This window comes from Sminthopsis crassicaudata, chromosome 3 (genome assembly GCF_048593235.1).
Source record: "Sminthopsis crassicaudata isolate SCR6 chromosome 3, ASM4859323v1, whole genome shotgun sequence".
NCBI classification, from domain to species: Eukaryota; Metazoa; Chordata; class Mammalia; order Dasyuromorphia; family Dasyuridae; genus Sminthopsis; species Sminthopsis crassicaudata.
In genome coordinates, this window is record NC_133619.1 from 123061839 (window position 1) to 123082067 (window position 20229).

At 36.1% G+C, this 20229-nt stretch overlaps 1 protein-coding gene across 4 annotated transcripts in view; it reads right to left on the bottom strand.

The window, feature by feature from the left end:
• Positions 1 to 4820: 4820 nt before the first annotated feature.
• OBI1 (ORC ubiquitin ligase 1) overlaps positions 4821 to 20229 on the bottom strand; it is a 39484-nt gene continuing 24075 nt past the window's right edge. For 3 of the 4 annotated variants that reach the window (XM_074299318.1, XM_074299319.1, XM_074299320.1), the window contains exon 6: positions 4821 to 7599. In XM_074299318.1, the coding sequence (XP_074155419.1) occupies positions 6057 to 7599 (1543 nt within the window). In that variant the 3' untranslated portion in view covers positions 4821 to 6056. The remainder of the gene's footprint in view (positions 7600 to 20229) is intronic. The other variant, XM_074299321.1, reaches the window with a different exon arrangement.

Genomic DNA, 20229 nt, shown 5'->3' on the forward strand with positions numbered 1-20229 from the left:
ACAGGGAAGAGCCCCCAAGCATCAGCTCCCAGGATCCCGAAGTGGAGATTCTTAGCTGCTTAGGTAAATACGCAGTTGATTTAGTTAAACACCAGCTGAACACACCTAACCAGGGAGTTGCACTTGGTGGAGTCCTCTGCCTCTGCCTCGTATCCCCCTCTTGACACCTCCTCCCTTTCCACCTTCCCCTCCCCCAGCCGTGGAGGGGAGCAGAAGATGCTTTCTCCTTCTGCTAAGACAGACTCGGGAAAGGATCTGGAAAGCGAAGAAGGAACAATGACGCCGCAAGTTAAGAGGAAGAGAGATCTGAGCCTGGGTTCCGTCGCCAGAAGAGCAACTGCGCGCTCCCCTAGCAACCCCCTCCTTTCTCCCCGCACGAATCAAAGCTCGTTCCGAGGGGCTGGGAAATAGTTGCCTTGTCATGTAACACATTGCCCTGATTTATTATAAAATTTTAACGAAATCATGCATATTTTAACAGCCTTTAATCACTGCATGAAAATTTAATTCATGGACTGTAGCGCGTTTAAATAAATGAAGTGTTAATTCATTAGGATTAATTAATTTGTTAAAGGATTGTGTGCAAGGTTAAGGTGGAAGGAAAACTCTTTGTTAGTTCCGCGTCTTAATCACCAGGTTTGGTTAGCAGTAAAAATACTACTAATAAATCGCAGAAGGGACTTCTCCCGGCCCGTGTGGTGGGCTGGGGACATGGGCAGTAGCACCCTTAGAATTTTTGCGAACGCACGGCAAGGAAAGTACGCGAGCAAGTTCAAGATCCGTCCTTGCCAGGACTGAGGGACCAAGGGACGCGGAAAGCAGGCAGCGGAGGTGCGGGACAGCGAGTGAGCGAGTCGGAGCGCCTGCTCGCTTGGAGTACCTGGAATAAAGTTTGAAGGTGCTCGAAAGGAGAGGCTAAGACCTGAATGAAACTCGTGGTGGAAGAGGCTACTTCCCGGGGGGACGCAAGAAGCCAAGGTCCCCACCCGTAACCCCGGAGGGGGCCCAGATTGGTTCAGGCGAAGGCACATGGAAGATAATAAACGTCTTCGAGGCGGGGCGCCCCTTCTACTCGCTGGGAGAGCAGGCTTTTGCTTAATGGAGAAAGTGATTTGCAAGCGTGGCCACCGCCTGACCCTTTCTAGAGCCCAGGGAACAGCTGTCTAGCCACCAGGCCGCCTGCCCCAGGCAGTGAACGCGGGACCATTAGCAGGGAGGGGAAAGGGAAACCACACACACACACACACACACACACACACACACGCAAAAAAGAGATAAGGCCAGTTTTCTTGTCCTGGCCTCTAAAAAGACTACACATCGGTAATACTGTCATCCCCAAAACACTCCTTACGAGTCTCTTTTCCCCACCCCCATAAGGAGCAAATCCCTTGAAAGGGAAGTTCTGAGTAGTGTCAAGCCAAGAATTTCTTGAAAAGGTGTTTTTACCTATATTCCTTTTCCGGGGAGGGGAGAGGATATTTAAGTGGCAATTAGAGATTTATATTCAAGGTTATAAAAAGATAAGAGCTATTAAGAGGCCGGAGGGGAAAAGGTGCTGGGTTGTAAAATCCCTCCAAAAAAAGGACTAGGACAGAAAGTAAAGCAAATACAGTACAAAGCACTTGAGAATGACTCAGTCATATTATTAAACAGAAGCCCAGAAGAGCTTCAAAGCACCTCTGCTCCAAGATAGATGGGTTCTTTAAAAAATCTGGATGATAATAGATGCTTCCTAGCTCAGAGTGGGGTTCCGAGAATTAGGCAGTAAATGTTCACAATGCACTTTGAGATCGCTGCTTAAAAGGCATTCCATCTGCCAAGTATTATTAAAGAGATAGAGTTTCAACATGATGGACAAAGGTGGAGTTGTAGAACTCGCACAAATAGGAATAGAAGACATTCACAGGAGACTTCAGGAAACTCTTCTAACCTTAGGCTAAGTTATGCTCCACAACTCACAAACCAGTTTGAGACTGACATCAGGTGTCATCCTAAAGGAACAAGCAAAGTAAAGGATTTTTTTTTTTTTTAACATCCTGACTCATTTTAGGGTGGGAAACACAGATAGTGGCATAGTAACATAACTGTACCTTGGACAATGATATTATAGAATAGTTGTTAATACAACCTGAAACCTGGAATCATCAGTTACCCATTTGTAACAATGGTCCCATCAGAACTATCTGCCCTTTCTGTTATTCTTCCTTTTCACTTTTCACCTAATAACCTCTTTCCACAGAACTTAATACCCTGTTATCATAATCGGTGACACTGACAAACTAATAATATTAGCAAAGCAAAAGAAATTAGCAACTGCTCTTGAAATGTTTTATTATGGTTGTGAATCAATTTTCTCTTTAGAACTTGTAACACTTTAAATAGAACATACATGACAGAGCAGGCACTCAGTATTTTATCAGTTATAGAAGAGGATAAGAACAGCTAGGTGGCTCAACTGTTAACAGAGCTGAGCCTAGAATCAGGAAGAACTCTTGTTAGTTATGTGATGCTGGGCAAGTCACTTAAGCTGTTTGCCTTAATCCAATGAAAAAGGAAATAAACAACTCTAGTATCTTTGCCAAGAAAACTTCATGGATAATACTGGCATGCTACAGTTGACAAGTTCATAAAGTCTCAAGACAGGACTGAACATTAAAATAGATGGTAAACAATAAGTACAATTGTGTTTGGAGAAAGAAACCTAAAGTGGAAATGTGGTATGAGGGCACATGAAATATGGGAAACTTGGGTGTAAGTCCTGCATGTATAAAGAAGCTAACTTTTGTTAATGAAAGTAGCATTTTAAATATACTCAAGAATCTGGAACTCAAATTTCTCAGAAAATGAAAAAGCTTTGTGCTTTGAGTGATATAAACCTTGAAAGACACTTTTCAACCTTGTTCCCAATTGATTTCTATAAAGGTTAAAAAAAATCATCATGGATATATTTAAACTGAATCTTTATGTCCTCCACTAGGCTCTCCTCCCCACCTCCAAAATAAATTAAGTCCTGTTATTTCCTACATGAAACCAAATCATCTATTAAGGATTTGTAATGGCATTTTAAAAATTCAGTTGCTACTATGGTTGTTTATAGTATTTCTAGTATGATAGTTTCTTATTTGATTGCTAATTTGTCCCTGAAAAGGTAATAAAGAATAAATTTAATACTCCTGACAACCTTGATCTAATGTTTAACTTTAAAAGTGTTTGTGTAAACTTGTGTAAACATTATATCAAACAAAGTCAACAGAAAATTTGGGTATAAGGAGACACAGCATTAAGTACTACTTTTAAAAACATGTTAAAAAGTAGCATTCTTAACCAATAATAGGAATTTCAAAAATTTTACTCTATTTTTAAGTTTAGCAGTTTTATTTTGGGAACTTGTGTGTGCAAGAACTTGTCATATACAGACTACAGAGGCCATAAAGTAAAATCCAACAAATTATGTAATGTAATCAAATCAATTTAGCTATTAACAAGGATTGTCTATTGATGCAGAAACTTAGGCCATAGACCAAGTATTAGTACCTGTATGTAACTAGCATGCAGATTTTGTGAGATTAAATTTTTTTTTAAAGTATATTCTGTATTTCAAATGTATTCTAATCTAAACCATTTGGGGGAAAACCTCAAATAAATCGATGGTGTCTTAAAAGCAATTCTTAAGAAATATCATATCTTTCTATTACGTAATTATCCAATCATTTTGTCTCTTTTTGCCATCATGGGTATGTATTTTTTTAAAATATCAAATCAGAATATGGTGATCTGCTAATTTTAAAAAGTCAATATTCAAAATAAGAATAGAATATTAAAATGTCCTGCAGTTCTCCTGACTATGAATTTATTAGTTTTAATTTTTTTTCCCTGAGGCTGGGGTTAAGTGACTTTCTCAGGGTCACACAGCTAGGAAGTGTCAAGTGTCTGAGACCACATTTGAACTCGGGTCCTCCTGAATTCAGGCCTGGTGCTCTATCCACTGCGCCACCTAGCTGCCCCCTATTAGTTTTAATTAATAATTATGAAGTACTTTGGGAGCAGGTAGGAGGCAGAAGAAAAGAATGGTAATTCATGACAGACCCTCATCACCTAAAGGAAGTGAAAGGACACATCCGAATTTACTATATAGATGTTATAACATTTTAGAGACAATTTTAGTGCCCACATTTTAAAAACAAGTATATCATTAGGAAATGATATTATTTCTTTGAACCATAAGCAGAATTAGGAAAATGTTTCTTACCCTTTGAGTACCAGTTTTAGAAATATCATTCCAGTTTGTCACTACAATTTCAAATGCTTTTAGCTAGAGTTCAGACTTATCAACATGGTAGTTCAGGAGTTTCAATTGTAGCCTAGTCTTTTTTTTTTTTTTGGGGGGGGGGGGAAGGAAGGGTTTTTGCCAGGGATACTGGAATAGTTTTCCATTTCCTTTCCTAGCTCGTTTCAAATGAGGAAATGAGGCAAACAGGGTTAAGTGACTTGACCAGGGTCACTCAGATTTGAACTCAGATACGCCTTCCTGATTCTAAGCTCAGTGATCTATTCACTGCACCCACTAGCTGCTCTACCAACATGGTAATGAGGCAAAATGATCAAGAACCCTTATTAGGAGATGCCTGTTAACATAAAACATGGTCCATAATGACCAATTAAAAAACACTCATTGCACATAAGGAAAATGTGAACTTTCCGATTTGGGAGAAAAGATTTATGACAACTTATTTCAGACTTTCAGATCAATTAAAAGTGATAAGAAGGGCAGTTTTCCTGGTCTTAGAATGTTATTTCCATATCTGAGGCAACATCAAGGATAACAGTGCTTATGACATCTTTATTCAATTCACATAGAAAAGCATGCAGTATTAATGTAAAACAGTACAGTATTAATGTAAAATGTTCAGTGCACATTAGGTAAACAAGTCATTAGCATACAAACCCATTTTTAAAGGCCTGTATAGGGAGACTGAATGTTTGGAATAACAAATGCTTTTCCAAACCTAAATTAAAAATTGTGCTTCACTCTTCCCCTCCCCCACCCCTACCTACTCACCACAAATGAAAAAAAAAGCACTTGTAACTTACATAAAAGAGACATTCTATTACTAACCAAAACTTAACTTTCCTTAGCATGGAAAACAGAGCAAGCAAGAATGCTAGCATGCACAAAGACTGTGGTTTCGATAAAGCACAGTGCCATGCAAACAGCAAGTTCAGTATTTCGATAAGTAGCTCTGGGGCATCATCAGAGCTAGAATTTGGGACTGAAAATTTGAGTGCTCTATATCCAAGCCATGAAATTAACATACTTCCCCACACAGAGTAGGCTGAATTTCTAGTTTTCCACAAAGAGGTAGGTAAACAGACTTAGCTATATCAGGGGAAAGAACAAACAAAAGACCAAACCCCAAACCAACCACTTTTGACATTTAAAAACATGGTTCTTGAATTTCTGAAGTTGTACCTACACTGGCTAGTCAAAGACAAAAAAACGAAAACAAAAACAAGAAGACCCCCACAAAATCTCAGATTAAAAAATCACATAGGATATCAGGCCTCCATTGTACTCAGACCTATAATGCTAATTCACAATGTGTGAATTTGCTTAAAGTCAGGCCTTTACTCAAAATAAAAGTGGCAGGTAAAAGAAATTTACATACTGAGAGAAGCATTATGAAAACAAAATGTTTTATGGACAATGCAGACAGCTCTAAGATTTTTATTTAAGAAGATCTACAAGCTGCTTCTTACCAGCAGGCTACTGCACCTGACAAAATACAAAAACATGAAATATACCCACCCTGATACATCACAAAAATAATGATGCTGATGTTAAAAGAAAAACACCACCAAATTTCTGACATGATTCAAGAGGAGGTTCTCAAGAATATAAAAGTAAAGACTAGCCCATTCATTTTTGATTTAGCTTTTGGTTAAAAGGATCAATAAAAAATGTCTGGGGTGAGGGGACTCTCAGAAGGGCAGGAAGGAAACAGTTCAAAAACTTCCTTTTTCCTCTCAAGACAAAGTACCTTTTCAATAGAATTGAATCAACTTTTAGTTGCTTTGGATGGGCTGGCACTAGAAAGGCTACTCTGTATTTTTCTTTTTGCTGACTGATTCATACTCTTATTTCTCTTTTCAGGCACAAATGTGGAAGACCATGGGGACTGAAGGTGATTGTGAACATTGTGCATCTCTGAGGACATCTTGAAAAAAGATGGCCCAAACCTCTGATCATCAAACAGCTTATGTGAGTTGCTAAACAAAAAACTCTGGGAAAACTCCCTCTGAAACAAACAGTTCTGGGGTTTGATTTCACTTGTTCCTGAATTAGGAGAGGAGAGGAGTGGAAAATGTTCATTCATCTCTTGGTCAGATGGTGAAAGAATGAAAAAAGAAGTGGGTTTCCACTCATTTCTATTTCCTGGCTGATCAAGCAGCTGAGAGCATTTTGTAAGGTTTGGTTTAGTTCTTTCTTCTAGTTTATCAGAATCATCCAAAAATTCACTATTTTGTACTAATTTTGTTGGGGTTTCCATGTCGGTGGATTTAAAATTGCTATAGGGACTCTTACTGTTGTCTGATTCAGACATCATGGAGTCCAGCTCAGAGATCTTATCAAGATAAGCTGCATCCATTGATGCTTCACTGGATGTTCTAGTACGATTCATTTCGAAGGAGCGAATAGAATTTAATCTTTTAGATAAACAGGAGCCTGCTTTCTCACTGGATTTCATTGACAATTCTCCAGAAGAACTTGCAACTGGGTTCTGCTCTGAACTATCAAAATCTAAGTTTTGGACAAAATTGGTAGGGCAACAATCCCAAAACACTGACTTTTGGGAAGTGAAATTTTCCGACTTCTTTCCATTTTCACAACTACTTGTATTGTCCTGGAGGGAATCTTTTTCACAACTGTTTGAGGTGCCACAAAAATCATCAAATACCAATTTTCTTAGGTGGTGTGAGTTTTTTCTAATACTCTCTGTTTTGACCAGAGAGCCTTCTTTGTTATCTGGGGTATTAAGCTGAAGACAACTAAGAGATAAAGAAGGGGTACAGGGAGCTGGGAGATCATAAAGTTCCTCATCTTTATAAGGATCACAATTCCCAGTTTTATTATTCCATTGTCTTTCCAAACAGGCATCCATCCTTGTATCAGTAACATCTAACAGAATTTTCAACTGTTCTGGGAAGAGTTCTTTATTCTTACAACACTCTGTTTCTCTCTCACTTGAGCCTTCTTGAGTAGCAGAGTTAATATCTGAGAGTCTACTACATGAAGACTGTGTTAGGTGTGTAGTTGGGTTGGCTGGAACAGGCTGCTTTCCAACACAATCTACCTGACTTGTTAAAGTTGTAGTATTTTCCTCAGGGTGACTGTTTCCTTGGCTTTCTGCAGAAAGTACTCTTTGGCTAATGGAGTTTGTCGATTCAGTTTCTTCACTTGAGCTTTTTAGCAATGAGATTTGAGATTCTAATTCTTCTATATATTTATCACTTCGTTCCAGGGCTTTCTTTAGGCGATTTGTTTCTCGTTCATACTGTTCTACCTTGGATTGAAGAGCAGCAACTGTAAACCTGCCAAACCTGCAAGAAATGGAAGGACAATTAATTTTCCAATTGAAGTAAAGTTCTTATACTTTTTTTCTGTTTAAAACATTTAAGATCACAAATAATTGCAGATGCTGATTTCACAAAGATAACATTGAAATTTCAGGCCCCTCAGCAAATGTAAGGGGGGACATAAACAGACTCTACCATTGGTTTTTTCCCCTAACTTAATAATGACTTTTCCTATATACTAAGAGGTAGAAAATAACAATGATGAATAGCTAACAGTATTCTTTAACTAATGAAATCAGACTATTAGTAGCACTGAGGTGGAAACTATCTGAAGATTATCCTTCCAAAAGCTAGACCTATCAATTCACTTCAAATATGCATGAAGAGTTATCCCCTAAAACAATGGCAAAGATTTATGATAACATTTGAACAGTAGTCCACATCTTGAAATATTTACATTCAATCATTTTCCTATCGTACAGCCGTGTTTTACAATACATTTCTTACACAATGTCACCTTGTCAAATATAAAATGCCAATTTGAAATTCAGAAATCTTAACAGTCCTGAGAGAGATGGTTTTAAATACTTATTTGGTCCCTTTCAATTACAACAGCCATCCTAGATCTACAGCTTTTTACTCAGCCTTGTTGAGTCCTGTGCTTTAACTCATTCCAGAGCTACTTATTTTGGGCATTTTACTGTTGTGTGGGACATCAATCTCATTTCTCCCAACTTTGAAATACAAAATCTGTACTTGTGGCTCAAATAGATTCCACATAAAAAATATTTTCATACTGTTCCTGAACACAACTTAAAATTGAGGTTGAAAAGAACACATCAGAAAATCATCCCTTCATCACATTTTGTTTTCACTGACTTTTCCCCCAAAGAGCAGATATTAGTAAGATGAATGCATTAGTGCACTGATAAGTGTATTAGGAAAATCCATATATCTTGCAAGAATCAAATGCTTTCTGATGAAATAATGAATGTAAGCATAAAAGGCTACTCTGACTTTCCTTTCCTTCTATCTTTCCCTACTTCCAATTTAAAGATTATTCCTTTTCCAAATATACACGCATTCAAAATATTTTCTAAACCTTAGACACCTATTTATTTGTATGGGGTATTTCAGTGGTACTCTTGCCTGGTGGTGGTAGGGGTATCTTCTCTGAATTTCTTATAACTCTCTGAACCTATGGTATTGCTTTCTTTTACTGTACTTGCTTCTATAATAACGCTACACTCCTACCTACCCTACTTCCTATTCTACTCTGATATGAATCAAACTCTCAGTCAGAACTGGAACAAGTATAAATTAAGTACCTATTATGTTTCTGAGTGTAATATACACTATTTATGATGGCAAATTCAAAGAGACATGAGACCAACCATTAGATGTCCCCAGAACTTGACATGATATCTCCAATCTTGATATATTTTTAAAGACCATCTTCAATAGCTGAAGCATACCTTTCCCTCATCCCTTTGCCTCTCCTACTGACTCCCAAACAAAAACAAAAATAGATTACTCCCATTTCACATATTTCTTTTTCTGGCCTTGTCTTTTGTATCCATCATTCCCTACTAATCTGTGTACAGATTAGAATCCCCTTAATTCAAGGGTTCACAACTAAAGTTCATGGTCACTAAGGTGTGCATAGATAGACTTTAGGGGATCTGTAAACTACAATGGGAAAAATGATCTTTTTACTAATCCTCTAAATAAAATTCATCATGTCTTTCAATTATGAATACAGACAACAAACCATTATTCTGAGGACACATTACTCTGAATGTGCCCATGATAAAAAATAAAGTTCAGAACTTTTGCCTAAATATTAGTTCCTGATGAGCAGATACAAAATGACTATCATTTCATACACACACACACACACACACACACACACACACAACACACTGTCTCTATCTTATTCTGTCTCTCTCCCCACCTTTTGCACTTTAAATATGAGGCAGCTAATACATACTTGCCAAACTGAAGTTGTTGTTGCAAATAGACATATCTGTGTTAGTCTCTACCCCAAAATAGGTATATCTGTGTTAGTCCTCTACCCCATTTTTATTGAAAACAAAAAAGACTTCCTTTTTCTTTTGTGCTAAGTTGCATTCTAATTTAGAGGCAACCATTAGTCATCCAGGTCACCAAGGAGCCTGTGTCCCGGTACTCCTATTTAGTCTGGAAGAGTTAAAAAAGTTACAATCTGTGTGGTCCTAAAAGGAGAGGTCTGAGGTACATATGATTTCCTAATATTGATTTTCTCTGAAATTAATTATATTTCCAAAAGAAAGCATATTCCCTTTAGCTTCTAAAAAAAGGAAAAGCAACAATCTGTCCTTTTTGACAAAGAGGGTATATTTTGGGGATGGGAAAGTCAAGAAAGGTAAAATTTGCTAATTGGAATATTTAAATATAATGCCAATACATGTTGCAGATACTTAAGAGATACTTCAAACACTGAACCCTCATATTGAAAAAAGTCAATCCTTGATCAATGTGCATAAAATTGTGGAGGCAACCTGAAATAAATTTTCTAGACTATTTTAAGAAAGATTTTTTTTTACCTTTACATACACACCTGGCAAGTTTTTTTTTTTTTTAAATGGTGATAACTATGTAATATGTTTATTTAATGAAAAGAATAAAAAATGGCAACCTCTAATTTGCTTATCATGAGAGTTTTATATTTTTCTTCCCCCTTTTTTTTGGGGGGGGGGGCAACTGGAGTTAAGAGACTTGCCCAGGGTCACACAGCTTGTAAATGTTAAGTATCTAAGGCCAGTGAACTCAGATTCTACTGACTTCAGGGCTGGCACTCTGTCCACTATGCCACTTAGCTGCCCCAAGTTTTGCATTCTCAAATATCATTTTTATAGCTAGTGTCCTTAGGTGAAAAATCAGATTGCTCAAAACCTGGTAATAGTAATAGGCAATATGTGAACTGCTGCAGAGAAATACAGAGGAAGACAGAAGAGGCTTTAATAAGGAAATGTTAGAAAGACCTTTCTTTTTCCCCAACCTCAGGAAAATTTTAGCTCATGAAAAGCTGTGTAGTACAGCTGAAGCAAAAGACTCTGAGTTCAAAATCTGACTTTGGAATTCCACCTCATCTATAAAATGGAGGAATGATAATGCTTATACAGTATGCCTTTAAGAATACTTGCAAAGATTAAATGAGAAAAAGAGTGTGAAAGTGCTTTGTGGATAGTAAAGCAAATTTATAAAAATAAACCTCTGTGATATAATTAGATTTTGGTTTAGATATAATTTTATAATTCTCTATTTATTTGTTCTAAAGCTTCAAGTTAAGTTTTCAAATGCTCATCAATAGATTCACTGAAAGGAAGCCAAAATGCCAAACATAAGTGAAACTTACTATATCTTGGGACAAAAAACTGATATATTATGAGATAAAAGTCTGAGAATGAATATAAACCAAAAAACATCCCTTGGAAGTCTCAACCAAGAAAGAACCATGGTGTAGGGACCTGAATAATATAAAAGGCTAGCTTAGGGCAAGTTATCTGTCCAAGCTCTGCTACATAATGAACATGTGCCGTTGGGAAAGGTATTTAACATCTTTGGGCCTCAGTTTTCTTATCTATAAATTGAAGAGGTTAGATGAGATGAACAAGGAGGAGTCTTCCATGTTTAAGTCTCTGATGCTATTTTGTGCCTCCCTCTAGGACTCAGTCTTCTCATCTATAAAATCAGAATAAATCAGGTGATATATAATGTCCTTTTAACTCAGACCATGGTTCTAGTCTATACATTTCCTTACAGATAAATCTTTAAAATGTCCTAGACAAGAGCTCATCAAGTCTTTGGATCAATAAAACTTGGGACTATTAAAAAGATCAGTAGCCTAAGTTAATGAACAATTATTTATTAAAAGCCTACTATGTGCTATGGACACTGGAAATGCAAAGACAAAAAACGGACATGTGCTCAAAACACTTACATTCTCAAAGGAGACACAACATGTCTATGTATATATAATATGTGGGGGAATGGAACTAGGAATTTTTAGGTTGAGCTAATGAAGGCCTCACGTAGTTAACAGAATTTGACCTGATCTTTGAAGAAAACCCAGGTTTCTAAGAAGCAGAGGGCACATTCTAGAAATGGGGAGTAGCCTGCACAAAAGTATGGATATAGGAAATGTTATTATATATATTCAAGATGGCAAAAAGGCCATTCTGCCTGAAACAAATAGTAAATAAAGGTGAGTTATATATATTAAGAATGGAAAGGTAAGTTGAATCCAGGTTGCAAAGAATTTGTATTAAGATAGCTAGGTTAATATAGTAGATAGAGTACTAGAGTTTAAAGCATGAAAACCCAAATTTAAATCTAAATTCAGACACTAACTAGCTATGTGACTGATCCTGGGCAAGTCACTTAACATCTGCTTCAATTTCCTCTTTTATAAAATTTGGATGAAGATAGCACCTACTTCTTAGGATTGTTGTGAGGGCATTTGTAAAGCACTTTGTAAACTTAAAAAGCTATGAAAATGAGCACTGCTGCTGCTACCATTACTGTTATTAGCATTTATTGTAGAGTTAATAGGGAGTCAGTGGAATTTACTAAATATGAAAGTGATCTGATATTTGTGTTTTAGGGAACTTTTACAAGCTATGTGGAGAATAAATTGGGGATAGGAGAGACATGAGCAAGGAAGCCCAAACAGCAAACTACTGTAATACTCCAGGCATGATCTCAACTGACTACCACATTAGACTGGTGACCATTAATCACTTAGCAGTGGCCATATAAGTGTTCAACTAGTGATGAGACAAGTTTGTTTTTAAAATTCTTTTTCAATTAATAAAAATATATTCTTTCCCTCCCATTCCACTCCCATCTAAAAAAATCTTGTAGCAAATATTCATAATATGCATATTCAAACAAAAGATTTTCTTAGAATGAACATGAGACATGATTTTTTAAAAAAGTATATCAGTAATGAATCTTGAATAAATTTTTTTCTCTTAAAATGGATCCATTCATATATTAATACATAAGATTTAGGAGAAGAAAAGTGTTTTTCTGCTTTTGACATCTTCCTTAAATATCAAGAATTCTGGCATCATTAAATAGTTTTTTCATCAAAAATACATATCAATTTTAACTTCATAAAATCGTAAAGCCTATTTTGACATAAGTCAAAGTCATGGGATTTAGAACTAATGGGAAGTTGAAAGATAATATATTTGTCATCTGACTTTCAAGGAAACTAAGTTAAAATAACTTGAACAAGGTCATCAGATAATATAAGTATTAGAATCAGGAATCTGAACTCAGATTCTTCAAATCTTATGTTCTTTCAAAGTGCCCCGTACCAAGTAGAAGGGGACTCTGGATTCATGCATGACACTCTCATTCAAGTAATCTTAACAACAATTCATCTTCTACTTATCACATTATATTGCTCTTTACTGATACAAAGAATAATCACCTACATTATCTTTTTCCAAGTAGTACAAGCAGTAACATCTCTCTATTATAGATGGGGAAGTTTACTGGCTGGTAAGTTGCCAAGTAGAAGAGATGGGTCTTGGTGTGTTTAAAGTTTTCTGAACTGAAGTTTGCTAAGCAGTAAAACAAGAGATAATCTTCTTTATACTCCTTAACCTTAAATAATTCTTGTGATAGCAATCTGAAAGTATTATATAAATATTAGCAAAATGTAATATGGTCCAGTAGGAAAACTGAAAGATTTGATGTTAAAGGACTTCAATTCAAATCTTAACTGTTACTTACTGCATAATCAAAATCCATGGAAAATTATGTCAGGAGAAATCTTCCTAATAATTTGGCCATCCAAAAGAGGAATGGGCTGTCATGAAAGGTAATAAGAAACAATACCTTCCCATGTTCTCTCCCCGTCTTCCAATATCTTGGGTACCATTCCTCTTGACGAAGCCAACCAAGCTATGTGTGCCATTGATCTCATTCCTTTAGAGATGGCTATTTTGATATATGTAGGAAGAATGTGAATCCAAGATTTTCTGGTACCTCAAACCAAGCAAGGGTTTTAACTCTACTAAGCATGAAATACATACTTTGGAATTGCCACATCTATGTACCTGGGATATTAATCAACTTTAATAGTCTCAATTCTTATTGTAAGAAAAGAAGATATTGTGCTTGTGAGATTGACAGGCAAAAAGTTTTCAGCTTTCACTGACCACAGAGTGCCAGCATGGCATAGTTCGTAGAATATAGAATCAGGGTAAAGAAAAACCTGGGTTCAAGTATTATTCTTGGGATACTTTGCTTTTAAGAATCTGGGAAAGTAACCATGTAGCGTGACTAGCCTCTATTCCAGCAATTAATCTGTATTGACAGAGGAATTTTCCTATTCAAGAGTTCTCTAAACTGAAAATATTTCAAATATAGGTTAAAAAAAACACAAGAAAAATAAAACAAAACACAAATAAAGCTATTATAAAATTTCTGAGCTCAGGATCTAATTTTGAGATGTACCAAAAATAGGCCATGTTATAAGAATCCAACTCAGTTTGCATTTTATCATGTTTTTTAGTATACCTAGTAGAATGATAAAGTCATTTTTTTACTTTAAAGACAAAGTTTAAAAGACTGACAGACTGACAGAAAATATAGAACACTTGTGGTCCTTAGTCCTCCAACATCATTGAACAAAGAAGATACATACAATTTAAATGGGAGGATATCTCAGTGAAAAGTTAATCAGAAAAGGCTTCCTCAGAAGGTACAATTTAAACTGAGTCCTGAAGACAGGGAAATAAGAAACCAGAAGTGAGGAGAGAAAGTATTCTTGGTATAATGGCCAGTCATAAATAAGATCTGAGGACTTTCAGAGAGGAAAAAAGGAGCAGAAAGGAGGCCAGTATTGCTGGTCTTAGGTCACAGAGTATATAGAGGCTCCAGAGGCAGGTATAAGAATCCTACAAAAGTAGGAAGAATCTGGATTGTGAAAGGTTTTAGAAACATAAAAGGAGCCACTCTAATTTACTGAGTAGGATAGTAACATGATCGGATCTATATTTTAGGAAGCTCAAACTTACAGCTGAATGGAGAATCAACAATTATGGAGAAGCTGGGGGGGCCTTGAAAAGAAAGATGAGTTGTTTTGAACATGCTATATTTGAGATGTCAATGGCATATTCAGTTATGTCTAATTGACATTTAATATATGAGTCTGGAAGTTATGAAAATCAGGGTTATACCAATATGAAACAGTACAGATTCATGTGTACACATGTACACATCATGTACAGTGATGAAAATCAAATCCATAGCAGCTAATGAATTCATCAAATGAAATGATATAGAAAAAATGGGTCTAGGACAGAGGCCTGTGACACATTTACGATTATTAAGTAGGATTTGGAGGAAAACTTAACAAAGGAGAATCAGGGAGAAATAGTGTCACAAATACATAAAAGAGTTTCAAGGATAAAAGGATGAATGAAGTATTAAAGGTTACAGAAAATTCAAGAAAGATGAAGACTGAGAAAAGACCATTAGAGTCTAGAATTAAGAGATCATTAACTTTAGAAAAATTATTTTGGTTGAATGATGAGGCTGGAAGTTAGAGTGGAGAGTTGAGAGTGAAAAAATGAAGCCAAGTACATATAGTCTTTTCAAAGATTTTAGCCACAAACTGAAGAAAAGACATGAGACAATAGTTAACAGGAACGAAAGTTTCAAGTAGGAATATGAGAGACAGGAGCATGTTTGTAGACAAAAGGAAACATTCAGTAGATTCAGTAGAGATTATAAATGGAGAGGTAGAAGAAGCATTCTGCTATAAAGATGGAATGGAATGGGATCCCCTGTGCCACAACTTCATGTGAGATGGCAGAAATAGTAGCAGAAAGCATTTGGGAAATGTGAATTGAGAGGGGTAGAGAGAAAGCTCTTGACAAAGGGCATCAATTTTTCCGGTGAAATATGATATGATCTCAGCTGAGAGAGAGGGAGGAAGGGGAACTATAGAAGGTTTGAGGAAGGATGAAAAAAAGTCTGGAAGCAGACTGTGGTGAGTAGGATAGTAAGTCAATTAGGGAGGTGTAACAGGATTGCCTTGCTGCAGGAATAACCATGGAATTTGGATTCAATACTGGCTCTCTTCTTCAAATCAGTTCTCTGGAACTAATGAAGAAGTCTCTCAGGAAGCTTCCAATTTCCACTCTCCTTTTACTCTTGGCCTTGTTCCTAAAGCGATGTGCTACCAATCATAGCATCCTGACCTCATATTACCAGATTTTTCTCTGCAGTGCAGCATATATAGAAGGAGTATTTTGTTTACTTTGTAATGGAATCTTTTCTACTTTTCAATTGCATTTATTTTACTTCAACTCGAACTAGAAATACAAAAAACAATGGCACTCAGAACTATAGTAACCTATCTGGTGATTTTGGTGAGCAAAGTGGGGAAAGGAATGTTTGAGTCACAATCCTGAAATCCTGAGTCCCAATTCTTAAGTCTAAACTGCCCAGAAAATTTCAAATAATATTCTTACCATTTTCATGGATCAGTGTAACAATGTCCTTTGGAGACCCTAAACTTTAACTGTGGACCAAATTTACTCCCAAGCAATCTAGTACAGATTGCAATGAAATGCTCAGAAATCAATTTCTCTTCTTTGTTCTTTGCCAATACCAAATAAAGAACCCTCTTGGACAATTATCCCACAGTACTCCAGCAATAACACAATACTCATAATAGATGTGGAGGTTGGGGTTGGGGAAGAGGAATACACTTAAAATTTAAGTTTGGATCTAGATGTTTCTAAATTATATATTGCAATAGGCCACATGGAAGATGAGCGTATTTGCCAAAAATTTAAAATCAAAATTCACTATAATTGAGTAGATATCCAAAATTTCTCTTGAGCATCCACTCCATGCTGGGGTGATGAAAGATTTAAAGAAAACAATCATTTTTAAGCCTTACAGCTCTCTAGGAGTTTAAAATCTATTTGACAATCTAATTATTTAGTCATTAGCATATGTTACAGACTACTCTATTACAATATCATTACAAAAAGGACAAGTAGATGAGGAGAGTTTGGGGTCATTCTGCCCACTCCCAATTAGTTGTGCCTTCAGAGATTCAGCCCCTTAGGCAGCGGGAGGGCCTGTGTAAAGAACTCATTTTAGTGCCCTGCTGTCACAGTCTGGCCCCAGGGCACCATCAGGTTCCCCTGACAGTCTACAAGATCCCCTTCCAGGGAAACCATAGGGCATAACAAAAATCAGTTTATCTTATCAGGTCGGGGTCAAATGCCAGGAATTTTGAAGTTACAACAGACTTAGGAGGCAGGAAGTCAGGAACAACTTCCTCAAAGCAGTGAACTGTGGAGAGGGTTCAAATCATGGGCCCATAATCATAAATCACTATAGGACCTTAGTCAAGTCCCATAACTTTGTGTCTTAGTTTCTTCAACTGCAAATAAGAGAGTTGTACTGTACTGTCTCTAAGGTTCCTTGCAGGTCCATAGTTATAACCTTATAGATAAGCATGGATCAGAAATATTAGCATCAGTTGATCAGAAAGACATTGTTGAGAGAGAGAGAGAGAGAGAGAGAGAGAGAGAGAGAGAGAGAGAGAGAGAGAGAGAGAGAGAGAGAAGAGAGAGAATGAGAGAGAGAGAGAGAGAGAGAGAGAGAGAGAGAGAGAGAAAGAGAGAGAATGAGAGAGAGAGAGAGAGAGAGAGAGAGAGAGAGAGAGAGAGAGAGAGAGAGAGAGGGAGAGAAATGAGAGAGAGAGAGTTAGTTATTCTGAAGGGTCCAGAAAAATTAAGAACAAGAATCAGGCAGGTTTTAGCGATCATATCCTTACAGCTTAAAGTATAAGCTGTTTCTTCCACATTTACACTGCCAAAGAGTACCAAGAAACAATTTGTTTGCCTTTTTAGTTCCTACTATACTTAGAGATCAACTCAGTTTTCACCCTGTCAGAGATTCAAATGTGGAGAGGAGACAGTTCAAAGAATATTGTAGATATATTACTTATGATAATAAAAAGGAAAAATATAACATTTGTTCATTGATTAAGGTATAGCTGAACAAATTATGATATAGAAATATAATTAAATTTTTCTGTGCTTTAAAAATTGATGAAAGCAAATACATAATAGATATAATAGGAGACTTGCATGAATTGATGCAGAATAAAGAAAGCAGAGCCAAAAGAATATACACAATCACTATAACTATACTGATGTAATGGATGAAGTGTCTGGGCTTGGAACAAGAAAGACTAAAGCTTGAATCCTGCCTCAGACACTTATTTGGCTGTGTGACTCTGGGCAAATTATTGAACACTTTTTAGACTCATTTTAATTTTTATTTATAAAATGAGAACAATAATAGCACCTTCCACAAGACTATCATGAAGATCAAATAAGACACATAATAAAATACTCTCCAAATCTTAGAGCATTTTTAAATATTTGTTATTGTTATTATAACTTTTAATTACAACATGAAGAGACCATAAAATTCTGGTCAGATGAAATGGTTAGCACTATAATATGAAAGGTAAAAACTATATTTCTACTTCCTATTAATAATCAAGCTTAATGGGCAATATACTTTGTAAAGAGATTTGCTAGAAGCTTCTCTTGTGTTAAAACCAAAATGAAGTTAAAAAACACCACCACAATTATACAATTGGAGAAGGGCTTAGATAACATCTAATTCACTGCCATGGAAGAGAGAAGAATGTCCTAGTCTCCATGGAGGAGATGGAAGCCTTGCTACCATCTTCAGATGCTCTTCTGAGAGGCCTATTTATTTAATACACTAACCAGAGGAAAAATACTGTCCAGTGGGAATTTCGGAAGCCTCGGTGCCCATCAACCACTCCACAATGAGGCACTAAGCCAGTATTGGTTTGGGACTGTGCTTGGGCCTCTTAAAGCATTGGTGTGTTATATATTCAAAGTCCCTTTGTCTTCATCAGGGAATAAACAGAGATGATGATATTAATAGATGCACAATATAGATTTCTAAGCTCTGGAAAGAGCCAGACAAGTAGAGTGTGAGGGGCTTGGTCAAAGCTAAGGTCAAATGGAGGATAAGTGCTGCTCTATTAAGTAGTTTTGTATAACTGTTTTCGGGGAATGTAGTTTCTGAAGAGTTTATTTGGGTGTTTATTAGGGAGTATTATGTCAATATCTCAAAGAAAAATGCTAATTGGACTCAATTATTTCTGGAAGAGTTAAAGATAGAAGAGCAGTAGAGGAAAAACTGAGAAAGAAATGAGGGTGCTGCATGAAAATCACAACAGGGAACTTAACAGTTTGGTAAAAGAGGAACAAAAATTCACTGAAGAAAAGAACTTAAAAAGGAGACCAAGCCAAATGGAAAAGGAGATATAAAAATTCACTGAAAAAAATAGTTAATAATAATAATAAAGAAAATAAAACATTAAAATTGGACAGGAGGAATCTAACAACTCCCTGAGAGATCAAGAAACAAAAAAATAAAGTCAAAAGAATAGAAAAAAGAAAAATGTGAACTCATCAAAAAATAACTAATATAGAAAATAAATTGAGATAATTTAAAAATGATTAGACTGTCAGAAAGTCATGATCAAAAAAAAAGCGTAAACATCTTATTTCAAAAAAACTATAAAGGAAAACTATACTGATATTTTAGAGCCAAGGGATAAAACAGAAATGGAAAGAATTCACCAATCACCTCCTGAAAGAGATCCCAAAATGAAAACTCCCAGTAACATCACAAACAAATTACAGAGCTATAAGATCAAGGATAAAAGAAGCCAGAAAGAAATCATTCAAAAACTGAAGCCACAGTCAGAAACAAGTAAGATTTAATAGCTATCCCATTAAAGGAATAGAAGGCAAAAGAACTATGATTACAATGAAGAGTAATCTACCCAATAAACTAAGTAAATCCTTCAAGGTAAAAAATTGACAAATAAATAAATAGAGGACTTCTAAGAATTCTTGATGAAAAGCCCATAGATGAATAAAAAAATCTAAAATTCAAATAGAAGCTGAAGAGAAACATAAAAAGGGAAACACAAAAGGGTAATCACAATAGACTCTGTATACATTACTATATGCAAGATAATTCATGTAACTCCTAAGAATTCTATCACTATCATCATACTTAAAAGGGGGTCTATGTAAACAAAGGACAAGTGTGTATGTGTATTATGTTGGGATGATCTCTAAGAAAGGGGGGGAAGGAAAAAAGAGGTAGAATAGGGAAAATTTTCTCACTACAAGAAGCCCACAAGGAAGATTTTTTTAGTGAAGGGCAAATAGGGAGTGAGGGGTAATGCTTGAGTCTTACTCCCATCAGCTGGGTAGTGAAATCTACCTTATCCAATAGGTAAATAGGAAAGAAATAAGGGAAAAGAAAGGGCAGAGTAAGGAAGACAGTGATCAGAAGTAAAACAGACTTCTGAGAAGGAAAAAGAGAATGATAAAGAGAAGAAAATAGGATGGAGGAAAACATATAGTTATCATAAAGGTGTATGTGAATGGGATGAACACACCCAAAAAAGGGAAGTATATAGAAGAATAGATTAGAAATCATAATCCAACAATATGTTCTTAATAATGGTCACACTTGAAACAGAAAGTCACATAGAGTTAAAGG